General features: G+C 36.1%; 1 protein-coding gene across 1 annotated transcript in view; it reads left to right on the top strand.

Moving 5' to 3' along the window:
- Nucleotides 1–6288, top strand: part of Meox2 (mesenchyme homeobox 2) — a 58616-nt gene extending 52328 nt beyond the window's left edge. Inside the window, exon 3 of the mRNA XM_069996157.1 lies at nucleotides 4922–6288. Within this exon, the coding sequence (XP_069852258.1) occupies nucleotides 4922–5146 (225 nt within the window). The 3' untranslated portion in view covers nucleotides 5147–6288. The remainder of the gene's footprint in view (nucleotides 1–4921) is intronic.
- The last annotated feature ends 6771 nt before the right edge of the window (nucleotides 6289–13059 follow it).

Consider the following 13059-nt stretch of genomic DNA (forward strand, 5'->3'; position numbering starts at 1 on the left):
CTGAGTAACTAAGGAAATTGCATGACAAGCAAAATTTACATTTAATGTTTGTTCTCCTGTGTTATAATGCAAACTCTAAGACAAAACGTATTTTAAGCTTACATTTTCAAAACTGTAATATGAAAGACTAAGTTAAATAAAGAGTTAAAGTTCAGTAGGATGTAGCTCAACTGAAATAGCCTGTTTTTAGTATATACAAGGTCCTGGATTCAATCCTCAGTAAACAAACAAATAAGTAAAATTGAAATTAATATTTAGCCAATGGTAATAGAATTCTTCCTTACAATAATTTTTTGTAAAAGAAAAGATATTCTGTTGTATATCATCCATATAATTTAATTACCAAAATTTCCTTTGCCTTTTCTCTTTTTGCAAAAGTATTCAATATGTGAACTCACATTTTCATGTTTATTGGAAGAGTAGCCTGATCATTTAAGCAATCTTAATACTAAACCCTTACTTTGTTCACTAGGGGTAAAGTAATGGAAATTTCTAAGATGTTTGAAAAATTAAAACTAGGTTTGCTACTATCAAACTTTTCTATTCTTTTGTTATGAAAAATACTTTGTTGAATAATACTCTGCAGAGCTAGTTTGCAATCTGGTGATTTCCTTAAAAAAGTAACATTTTATCCTTTTTCTGATTCTTAGCATATAATAATAAGCTATATAATATATAATATTATATATAATATATAGTAAGCTCTTATCCAGAATTTACCAAATCTTATAGACCAGTAGATACAATTGACTTGAAGCACAAATAAAATAACAGAAGTTCATACATTATTTACCAAGCTCAAATGTTTCAACTCCACGTCTCATTTATATACAAAAGATTTGTTGACCCAATTCCTTAGAACCTAGTGTTCCACCCTGGGTTATTAGGATAAAAACCCCAACACACACAAAGATGCCAAGAACAACAAGAAGATGATCTTCCCAAGAGGGGAAAAATCATTTGCTGTATTAACCACGTGACAACTAACACTGGGAGAGGGCCCTGGGAGTCAGAATGGAGCCTGATGGTGTATCTACGGATATTGTGAGTGTCTCTAATAGGGATTATTAGCAATACCACTACAACAGTAAACTACTTAGGAATATTCTTTAAAATATGAAGCTAGCCTTTCTACATTTCAAAATATTCCGAAATCCTCAGATACAGCTCATAACAAATGTCATATTTGCAAGTCTCTTTCTCTTGACTGTGAATGCCCTAACATGGAGGAGGGTCTGCACTGTATTTATACTCCCCACTGGAACCCATCCTGTTGATTTAACCCATTACGAATCAGTGGATATTAGATGTTAGAGTGTAAAAATAAATAAAGTCCAAGTAACAGAAGAAGAGTCAGATTATACCCACTCAGCATTGTTTATGAATACAGACTATTGTATGAAATATACTTGCAATTTTTTTTAAATCAATAAAATACTTCTTTCACACAATGAAATGTTCTAAAAAAACCAAGGCAATTACTTTTATTTAAGTCAATGAAGCTAGGCTAATGAGGTGATACCAAACTACACACTTTATTTGCAAGTTTTAATATAATAGAAAAAATATTTAGCAAGTTATACTAGAAGAAATATTTATAATTTAGATTACTTTTATACATTTTGCTATTACTGTGATGTGAATAAACATGCTTCCCCAAATATCTCCTTTTACTTCAGTTTATCCCAATATTTTATAGGTTTGCAAATAATACTGAAAGTCTTGACTTTTGGGAATCCTTCTTTCTATGAAGCTATTATGTACCTGTTGTTTTTATTTATCTATTAGTAATTTTATGATATTCCTAAATCAAATACATACATTAGCCATTAAAGAAAATATTCTGTAGAAATTGTGTGTGTGTGTCTATTTCATTTGTAACAAAGCCTTAAACTCTTTTACAACCCAGAACTCATTGTTGAGTGTGAGTTTTTGTTACATGTAAGAAGAAATACTAGCCCTACAATAGTTGGCAATGTGAGAGTTTGTTAATAACTCACACAAGTTGACTATGAGAAGAAAGTTAATGTGAAAGCTAAAAAAAGAAAAGAAGAAAAATCTAAATTATTACAACTATTATATAATGATTAATTGCTTTCATCCACACATATGTATATGTATATATATATATGTCCAAATGTAATTGCATATTTATTTGTGCATCTCTATATTTCTGCATATATTCAGATAGCAAATTTTAATAAAAATGAAATATGTTATCAGTTTAAAGTTCCACATAGTAAGTATAGAAAGCAATACAAAACTGAGTTTCGTTTAAAAATTTGATGTCTTATTTTTCATATTTAGAATTGTATATTTATGATGGCTTTAAAGATTTGCTGCATACTTTCTCCACAACAAAGAAATAAGTGTAAATTTACTGCATATTTTCTCCTCAACAAAGAAATAAGTGTAGATTTAATAAGTGTAGAAAAATCGCACAGAGGTCACAGGATTGATATGCTTTAATTTCGATATCCTGAAAGCTTTAAAAATAGGAGCCCAAAGCAATGACGAAAAAACACTACATTTTGGAAGGGACTACCAAGTTGTCCTGTGTAATCAGATGAATCATGAATGTTCATCTCAATGTTCTCCACTATAAAACAAAAGGGATGTTAATAGTATCCAGAAAAATTGTATTAGAGATAATAAAACTAGCTTATATCTCTATGTAGCTTTATAAGAAAAACAACTATTGAGTCTTTTTTAAAGTAAATAATAATGTAAACATTAACTATGTAATATATTATTCATGACTTCTAGTACAGGCTGTAGTACATGACAGGTTTTAACCTCATAATTTCTCTTACAAGCACTTGAGAAACCTGTAGAAACTTGGGTGAAGCATTTGAAGTTATGCAAAAATCAATGATATGAATATCTTTTCAAACTGAGCATATTTCTTCTTACTTTGTCTTTTACAATATGTATATATAGATAGCAGAATTGTCTCTAAAGTAAAAATGGAGAGTATACATGTTTCTGATGTAGAAAAACAAAGAAGAATTTTCCCTATTAGCTATTCAGACTTATTTTAGAAGTGCCACAATGAAGATGCCACAGTTTCTGTCAAAGGTTAAGAGAACTGATAAAGGAATGTAACGGAGCACACCCTCAGCTTCCAGGAAACTTGATTTACGCAGGGGAAAGATTTCATTAAGGGAAAGGGTCGATTATTTTTAAATGGATTTAGGAAAACTTTTTATGAGATAGCGGGGATTGTTATTATATTAAAAACTACCACAGATAATTCAAAGTGTTGGCCAATATGTAAATCAAGTAGAACTCCATTGGAGGACAGGGAATTAAACCTATGCAAAATTGGGAAATGATTTTTCTATGTTAGTGCATTATACTGGCATGGTCTTTGACCCATTGATGTAGATTTCTTCCTAAGCAAGATACAATGATGCCAGTAGAATTCTGTCTGTAATAGATGATCATTATATTAGTAAATGTTTGCTTGTTAATATTTTTGTGTGCATATATATGTGTACATGTGTGTATATATGTGTGTATATACACACTTATATCTGCCTAAGAGCCATATTAAATGTATTAGTCAAATTCAATTATAAATTTTTTTTAAAATTTTCCCTCTAGATGGGGGCTGGTGGCTCACTCCTATAATCCTAGCTACTCAGGAGGTTGAGATCTGAGGATTGAGGTTCAAAGCCAGCCTGGGCAGCAAAGTCTGTGAGATTTTTATCTCCAATTAACCACCAGAAAACCAGAAGTGGGACTGTGGCTCAAAAGGTAGAACTCTAGCTTTGAGCTGAAGAGTTGAGGGACAGCATCCAGGCCCAGAGTTTAAGCCCCACCACCAACCAACCAAAAACAAAAAATTCCCTCTAGAGCTGATATGAATTACATAGTATATGATGCTGTATCAGCATTTGATAAATGTAGACAATTATTTATTATGAACAGATTTCTCAGAAATAAAAGTTCCTTTTCTTTTTTTCTTTTTTGCTTGCACCAGGATTTGAACTCTGCCTGTTCTTGCTTGCCTTCCTTTCTAATACGTGAGCCACATCTCCAGCTGACTTTTTCCTGGTTATTGTGAGGTAGATTCTCACAGACTTTACTGCTTGGGCTGGTGTTGGACCATAATCCTTCATGTCTCTGCCTCTTGAGTGACAGTTGTAAGCAGAAAATAACTAATTATAAAAGAAAAGAAAACAGACAGTGGGAGGTGAAATGGTCAAATAAAAATGTCTTACAGCAACAGGAACTAAACAGTCCCTGATTTATAAGGGTCAATTTGCAAAATTTTTGACTTTATCATTGCGATTTTAGGACATCTGAGCCTGTTGTAGTTTGACTTACTGATTCAGGTTTGCTCCTAAAAGTGGACTATCAGCATGGTCCAGTTTCTTGACATATGGCCTTTCAGATGCAGCTTCCTCGTAGCCTCCGGAGCATCTAGTAAATTGGATCAAGAATCAACACTGATGGGCAAGTCAAAGAAGAACTTGAGAGGGTGTAAAACTTTAACCAAGACAAATATATGATTTCTAGTACATAGAAACTCTTTATAAACTTTAATGCTACCCCCAGCAGCTTTGATGATAGAGTGCTTCCTCGTCTCTATTTTTGCATCATATATGAAAAATATGAAATAGAGTTTTGCATACAACTTGATGAAATTCAATACTGAAGTAGTTTTTTTTTGCTCTAACTTTATTTCCTTTCACAGGCCTCTGAGGAGCTATGTATTATTATTATTATTTATTTATTTATCTTAAGTATGTATTTATTATCTTTAAGTAGTCGTAGAAAGGAGTGGCCATTTGACAAAGCAGTTGATGCATACAATGCAAACATTTTCACTTTCTTATTTTTTGATGTCTAAAGGAGAACAGAATGCCATCTTAATTGCTCGTTTTGTTTTGTTCTGTCCCCCTTCCTCTTTAAGGTGAAAGTCTGGTTCCAGAATAGGCGAATGAAGTGGAAGAGGGTTAAGGGAGGGCAGCAAGGAGCTGCAGCCCGAGAAAAAGAACTGGTGAATGTGAAAAAGGGCACACTTCTGCCGTCTGAGCTTTCCGGAATCGGAGCGGCCACCCTCCAGCAGACAGGGGACTCTCTAGCCAATGAAGACAGTCACGACAGCGATCAGAGCTCAGAGCATGCTCACTTATGATATCCACAGAGAGGACCAGCTCCATTCTCAGGAAGAAAACGTGATGGCATCATCGTTTACACACAGAGATGACTATGGTAGTGATGGTTATTGAACCCAGGCATCGCATCCACCTGTGTTACATGGTTGGTGGAGGGTCTTACAATAAGTCCCTCTTATTGAAGGTGGAGAAGGTGAACTTGCTTTCAACATTCCAAACCTGTTTGATTGCATGCCTGGCAGCGACAACGGGGTGTGTTGGCTTTTGCTTGCACTGAAAATTAAGTTGCTACCAAGAGCAAATTTGAGAAGACCTCTTTTTTTTGTTTTAAATTCAAGATGCTTCCAGAATGAAGATACCAAAGACAAAATTTTGAACATTGAACATTCCAAATGCACAAGGTCATGTATATGACAGTGGGCAGATATTTGCTTTTGCTTGCACTGAAAATTAAATAGCTATCAAGTATAGACCATGAAGTATTTTATCCTGAACAGCCACAGTGCCTGAAATCACCAAGTGGATTTTTTTCAAATGTATTTTTAACTCTGTATATATTACTCTTAAGTCATTTTTCTGTCTTCACTAATTTTAGCAATGCATTCATATTAGCTAATGAAAATAGGTAGCCACATTGCCAACCAGAAACAGCTTCTTATATTTTTAATACACTCTGTCATTCAGAGACCAGCACATGCTTACCTATGTCCAAGTAGAAGAAGACACATTAGAGTCTGATAGGGCATATTCTTGTACCACAGACAAAACAAACCTTATGTTGCATATGCTCTCAACTGCTGCTGCTACTACATTATAAAACTTAACCTTGCTCCTAAATTCTTCCTATCTTATAGCTTGAAACTTAATATTAGGATCATAGGAAATGCAGTTACCTTGCAGAAGGAAATTTGTATGGCAGACATTGTTTGATTTTATTTCTATAAATAATGATAGCTCTTGTGGATGTGATTTAACTATCAAGGAAAACTTTATCCTTATTGGTAATGATATTAGTCAAAGTGAAAAATGAGGCCAATGTTTCAAGTGAATAGATGACAAGATTCCAAATATCTCCAAATTAAGTTCAGTAAAAATACATTCCTGTTCATATGTGATATGTTTGTGCACGGCAACAATCATTGTATTTTGAAAAGAAGTTTAATAAATGACCTTTGTAAATAATTTTGATCTCTTTTCTGTTATTTTGCTAATTTTAGTTATTGATTTTGGGTACTGGCCCTGGGGTTTGAACTCAGGAACTGACCACTGTCCTGTCCTTGAGCTTCTATTGCTTAAGGCTTGAGCTATACTGCTTGAGTCACAGCTCCACTTTCAGCTTTTGTTTGTTTGTATATTAATTTATTTAATCACTTATTGGAAATAAGAGTCTCACGGACTTTCTGGCTGGTTTCAAACTGCAAACCTCAGATTTCAGCCTCCTGAATAGCCTCCTGAATAGCTATGATTTCAGGGATAAACCACTGTCTGAGTTCATATTTTAATATATTTAAATATATACATATATGTAATATCAGTGCTTTAAAATGTCTCAGATTATCTGTTCTTATGTAATCCTGATAGAAGTAACTAGAACAAAATATACATTTCTGAATTTTTAACATTGCAAAAAAGCTCAATTTGGGGTAGTCAAAGAGCACCTAAGAGTATATACTACAAATATTTTCAATAACTTAAATAATGTAGAAAATGGATTTCTTTGTGTACTTTATGAATACAAAGTAAAGGTAGAAAACAATATTATTTAGCAAAAATAGATAAACATGATATTTTCATATTCTAGTGGGTATGTACAATATAAGCATTAATTAATCCAATTAACTTACTTTATTTCACTTCAGTGGTGTTGATTTTCATACCCAATGCATTGTGTATGCAGACTACCACTGAGCTCTACTCCCTGAATTTTGCAATAGTTTTTATTTTTTTTTTTTTGTTTTTTTTTTTGAAATGTTTTTTTTTTTTTTTTTGTCGGTCGTGGGGCTTGAACTCTGGGCCTGGGCGCTGTCCCTCAGCTCTTCAGCTCAAGGCGAGCGCTCTACCACTTGAGCTACAGCGCCACTTCCTGCAATAGTTTTTAAAGTGGTCATCCAGACACTGTGAGATGAATTAAGTAGATTCAGCTCTGTGGGAAATTGCTGACAGATGTTGCAGTATAATGTAATAATTAATCTATTTAGTATCATGAATGATTAGAAATACATTATAACTATCTCATTGTTTTTATTTGTTTTATGTTATAATCAGAAGAATGTGGGAGCATCACAAACATCTACTTTTTCCCCAATGAGTTAAAAATAGTAATATAGAAAAGTAGCTAGCAAAGATTTCCCAAACCCTCATTGTTTATTCTTTATTCATTGATGATGATTACGATGATGATGATGATGATGATGATTATGTGTATGTGCATGTGTATGTGTGGGTATGTTGGTGGGTGGATATGCCAGGGTATGAACTCAGGGACTGAATGTTTGACCCTTAGCTTTTTTATTCAAAGCTAGGGATCTACCAGGTAAGCCAAATCTCACCTTATGGTTTTGGTTGATTTGCAATAAAAGTCTCAATGACTTTCCTACCTAGCTGGCTTTGAACCACAATCCTCAGATTTGATATTTTGGAGATAGCGTCTCCTGGGCATTTCTGCCCAGGCTAGCTTCAAACAAGCCCCCTGAGTAGCTAGGATGATAGGTGTGAAATGGCACTGGCTTAAAATAAGATTTAAATTAAGGACAACTTGAACATCCAGTAAAAAGTCAGCACATATGCTAAAAAATTAAGAAAAGTGAGGGAAGTGGGGGATGGATTGGTAGGGAGAAGTAAGAATGTTCAAGGGGTGACACAGATTGTGACACATTGTATTCATAAACTGATGTGTTGAATGGCAGTTCCTTTGTACAAATACTGAAGGATAATAATGAAAGCTATCTTGATAGATTAGAGAAATCAGAAGAGATCTATCAAATTGAGTGCATCAGGGAACAAGAAGTAGCTGAAGAATTCAGGTTTCTCATGAAATAGGAAGAAGTAAGAACAGTAGTTTAATGTGCTACAGAAAAGTCAAGTGATTCAGAATAGACAGGACAGTTAGGAAATGCAAAGCTTATATAAGAAGTCATACCTTCACCATAGGATCTTGAGTTATTTTAAAATGAAATTTGACCTCAGAGGACATGAAGAGGTAAGAAAGGGAATATGGATGGATCAAAGTGACCCCCAATGTAAGACATTGGACACATTGGAAGACTAACAAATAAGCAAGCGAACTGATGTTAATTACAACAAACTTTTTTTTGGGGGGGGTTCGGTCATGGGGCCTGAACTCTGGGCCTGGGCGCTGTCCCTCAGCTCTTCAGCTCAAGGCTAGCGCTCTACCACTTGAGCCACAACGCCACTTGCAGCTTTTTTCTTTATGCTTATGTGGTGCTGAGGAATCGAACCCAGGGCCTCATGCATGCAAGGCAAGTGCTCTACCACTGAGCCACCTTACCAGCCCCAACAACAAACTTTTTATATATGACAGTTTTTGTTTTGTTTTATTTCTGTCATTGGTTTATAGTACTGAGATTTAAACTTTGTGAATGCTAAGCAAGAGCTGTACCACTAAACTTTAGAACCACCCCCAGATTAATGTTAATTATAACTCGCTATTCTTCTGCTGTATTTTAATTCACCCATGTTTAAAATGAAGCACATGTCAGCAAGATAATAACCTCATTATCTTTCTAGAGTTAAAAGTTCTATGAGGGGAAATACAATTTTCTAATCAATTATGTAGGTTCAATTTACTCTATATTTACCAACAACCTAAAAGAAAAGAGAAAAACAACAAAAACAATAGATTATTTTCTCCTTTCTTTCTTCTTTCCCTTCCTCTCTCTCTTTTTTTTCCTGTGGTACTGGGGAATGAATTTAGGCTTTTTCATTTCTTACTCTACCACTTGAGACATACTTCTCTTCCCTTTGTGCCCTGTTTTTTTTTTTTTTTTTTATTCTCGTTTTACCTCTATACCTGCCATTTCCAACGTTACTGCCTTAGTGCAACAAATTTATATATATATTCTTGTTTTACTTTTTTATTAATAAGTTTTTTATTGTTAAAATACTGTACAGAGGGGTTACAATTACATGGGCAAGATACTGAGTATATTTCTTATCAAGCATTGTAGCCTCCTCCTTTGTTTTCCATTACCATCCCTGCTCTCCCATCTCTCTCCGCCCCCCAAAGTTGTAAAGTTCATTTTTTCACATAATATCTTGTACATTTCATTGTTACAATGGGTCCAGCTCTATCCCTATTTAAACAATTTGTTTTTTCCCTTCCACTCCCCAAATTATACCAACATCAAATACAATGAAAACAGGGGTTATACCATGGGGGAGGGACAGAAAAAGCAACAAAATAATCACCTTGAGGCTTCTTGGGGAAGATGGCGGAGGAGAAGCTGGAATCTGAACAATCTCTCGCATAGAAAGCAGTTTTAGAGTTCCAGTGAACAGTCCTAAGCCAGAGAATCACACCAAGTGTGCCATCACAGGACAGAGAGTTAGACAAGAGAGGGGAAGTCAAGGCAAAAAGACACAACTGAGAGCCTGCCAGCAGCCACCGCGGCGGCGGCGGCAGGGTCGCTGCGGAGAACGCAGCCAGGGCCATAACTGAGCGCTCACACAGAGAGTCCAGGACGAAGGAGCCAGACGCAGCGGGTGGATTCTACTCAACACCAGCAAGAACCGACAAGGAGCGGACATCTTCATCCTGCAGTTCGCAGACCAGAGACGACCCAGGATCCAAGACTCCACGTGAATAGAAGCCCAACGTCCTCACTCCTTCTCAGGGAGCAGAGGAGGGAAGGCCACCCCTCCCCCGCCAGCACCGGTGATCTCCATCTTGGATACCGACAAAGCTCGGAGGAGCTGCCAGCTCCAACCCAGGCCTTGGAATAAAACGAATCATTTAGCAGGTCACAAGAACTTAACAGCGGCAAAGTGACCTGCCAGACTCGGCTCCATCCAGGGAAAAGTCACCCAGCTCAGGCACCAGCCATTGGAGTGGCTTTCCTCACTGGGTAACCAGAGCCAGAGGCTGCCCCTCCCTCTAGCAGCCTCAACAATCAATTGAAAAACAGAAACCCTGAGAACGGCTCCAGGCTGGGCTCTGTGAGTTTTTTGTTTTTTTTTCACAAAATGGCCCCAGGAAAAAGCTACTGATTGTTGAAAGGCCTCAACTCTACCCAGAACCTAGCCTTACCACTGCATCCCCCTCTTTTGTGATTCTCAAAGCAGATCACCCTCCCAGTAAACTAATCTGGGAGGGGGATCTCAAAATCTTGGGTAAAGCAGAGCATTTTTCTGCCTGTTAGAACAAACTGACTTAAGAAACCAATCAAGCCACAGGACCTCAAGCTGACCAGAGACTCCAACAAGAGGCTGTTTACAGACAAAAGGGAGATACAGGATTCTTCCCACCCCTCCCAAAAAATCAAAAAAAAAATCAAAGAACTTTTTTTTTCTTCTCTTCCTCTTCTTTTCTTTTTTTTCTCTTTTTTTTCTTTTTTTTTGTTACCTTATATATATATAATTTTTTTCCTTTTCTAAAAATTTTATTAATCTTTAATTTTTGCCTTTTTTGAAAAAATAATTGTTTTCCAGTAACTTTTTTTTCCCTCTTATAATTTTTATTTTAGGAATACATGAATGTGCGTTTTCCTTTTTTTTCTTGTCTTCTTTCTCTTTTTCTTTCTCTCTTAACTATCTTTTTGTTTGTTTGTCTAGCTCTACTGAACTTCTGATCTTTTTCTCTCCCTTTCTAATCCTTTTCACCTTTTCCTCTCTTTTGATCTTCTGTATGTAACTTAACTCTTGTCCTGCACATCCTCAGGTAAACCCGTAGTTAACTAGTAGACCCTATCCCCCATTGTGTACACACTTAATCCACAAATTTATTACTCAATTCAAAACCTCTGAGACTTAAATTCCTTAATAGCAGTACTACCTCTTTATACCTATATAATATTTTAAGCATTTTCTTAAGTTTTTCACTTCTCCTCTATGTCCCTACCCTTCTATTAATATACTCACATTCCTCTCTAAATAGATGGTCTTTTAATCTCCATAATAATATTAATTTTTACATTTCTATTTTTTTCTGGTCTCTTTTTATTTCCCTTTCCCTTTCTTCCTTTTCTCTCTCTCTCTACTTGCATCCTACCCAACCGTTTTCCTGCATTGAGATTAGGACATAGTTAACTCTCCCTGTGCATCCCCACACCAATCTATTCCTATTTTTTACCCACATCTCTCCCTAACCCTAAAAATTTCTGGTTTTCCAAATTCTTCTCTGAGGTTCGAAACCCATTAACATATAGTTGTTTGATGTTGAATAGATGTATCTGTTGAACTAGATTGTATCTGTAGACTATTGACTGTATAAATGCAAACGTTGGTTGATGGTTGCCTTAAGATAGTGTTCTAGCACAAAACTTGTGCTATTTTCATCTCAAATGGGCAGAGTAAGCCAGAAAAAACACAAGAAAAATGGCAAATCCGGGTATCTCAATTCCCAATCTTGATAATCAGGGGTCAGATCAGATAATGAACAACCCAGAGGAGAGTTCCCAAATAGCCCTACAAATACTGGTGGCAAACATGATAAATGAGAAGTTTGATAACTTACAAAGGACTCTGTATGAGCGTGATAGGGAGATAGAGGAGGAATCCCAAAAGTTTATACAGGAATATCATAAGCGTGAGGAAGCTACTCAAAAACTGATACAGGATTTGTGTGAACAACTTGAGAATACTCAAAGAGAAAGGGAAGAATGACGTGAGCAGGCTGAGAACACTCAAAGAGAACTGCAGGAATCCCTCGAACGGGAAGAAAGAGGATTGCAGGAATCCCACAGAAGGGAAGAAGCTAATCAAAGAGTAATTCAGGAATTGAGAGACCAGGTAGAGAATACACAAAGATCGCTAAAGGCATTCATGGAATCCATTAACAAAGAGCTGAAGGAAGTCAGGGAGACCACAAAGGGAATGCTGAATGGAACCCAACAGAAGGAATGGGAGTCCAAAGAAACCACAACCAATCAACTAAGTGATTTGAGAACAAACACTGAACACCAAATTAAGGAAGTAAAGAAATTCATACAAGACCTAAAACAGAGCTTCAACAAAGAACTTGAAGCCATCAAAGCTGACCAATTAGAAGGAAAAGAGATAAAAAACAAAGTAGAGAGTCTTGACAGCAGGTTAGACCATGCAGAAGATCGAATCTCAGGGATTGAAGACAGCCTAGATATTATAGAGAAAGAACATACAACCACCCAATACAAGTCCAAGAAATATGTTAGATCTATCCAACACCTGGAAGACACCATCAGAAGGCCTAATCTAAGGATAATGAGTGTAGAGGAGCACCAGAAACAGAAGTTAATGGTCTAGGAAATTTGTTTAACAGGATCCTAGGAGAGAACTTCCCAAACATACAAAAAGAAAGGCCTATTCAGATACAAGAAGCTTTTAGAACCCCAAATAGACCAGACCAGAATAGGACATCCCACTGTCACATTATAATCCACACAGGATCAACCCAGACCAAGGAAAAGATCCTTAAAGCTGTCAAGGAGAAAAGGTTAATCACCTATAAAGGGAAACCAATTAGAATTACCTCAGATTTCTCAGCAGGGACAATCAAAGCAAGAAGAGCCTGGAATGACGTATGCCATGCCCTAAAAACAAACAACTATCAACCAAGAATACTGTACCCAGCTAAACTCTCCTTCATAACTGAAGGCCAAATAAAAACCTTCCATAGCAAAGAAAAATTGAAACAATACATCTCCACCAAACCAGCCCTACAAAAGATTCTTAAAGATGTCCTACACATAGAAAACCAACAAGACCGCAACAAAGGCCA

This window comes from Dipodomys merriami, unplaced genomic scaffold, assembly GCF_024711535.1.
Source record: "Dipodomys merriami isolate MVZ:Mamm:240054 unplaced genomic scaffold, mDipMer1.0.p SCAF_5, whole genome shotgun sequence".
Taxonomy (NCBI): domain Eukaryota; kingdom Metazoa; phylum Chordata; class Mammalia; order Rodentia; family Heteromyidae; genus Dipodomys; species Dipodomys merriami.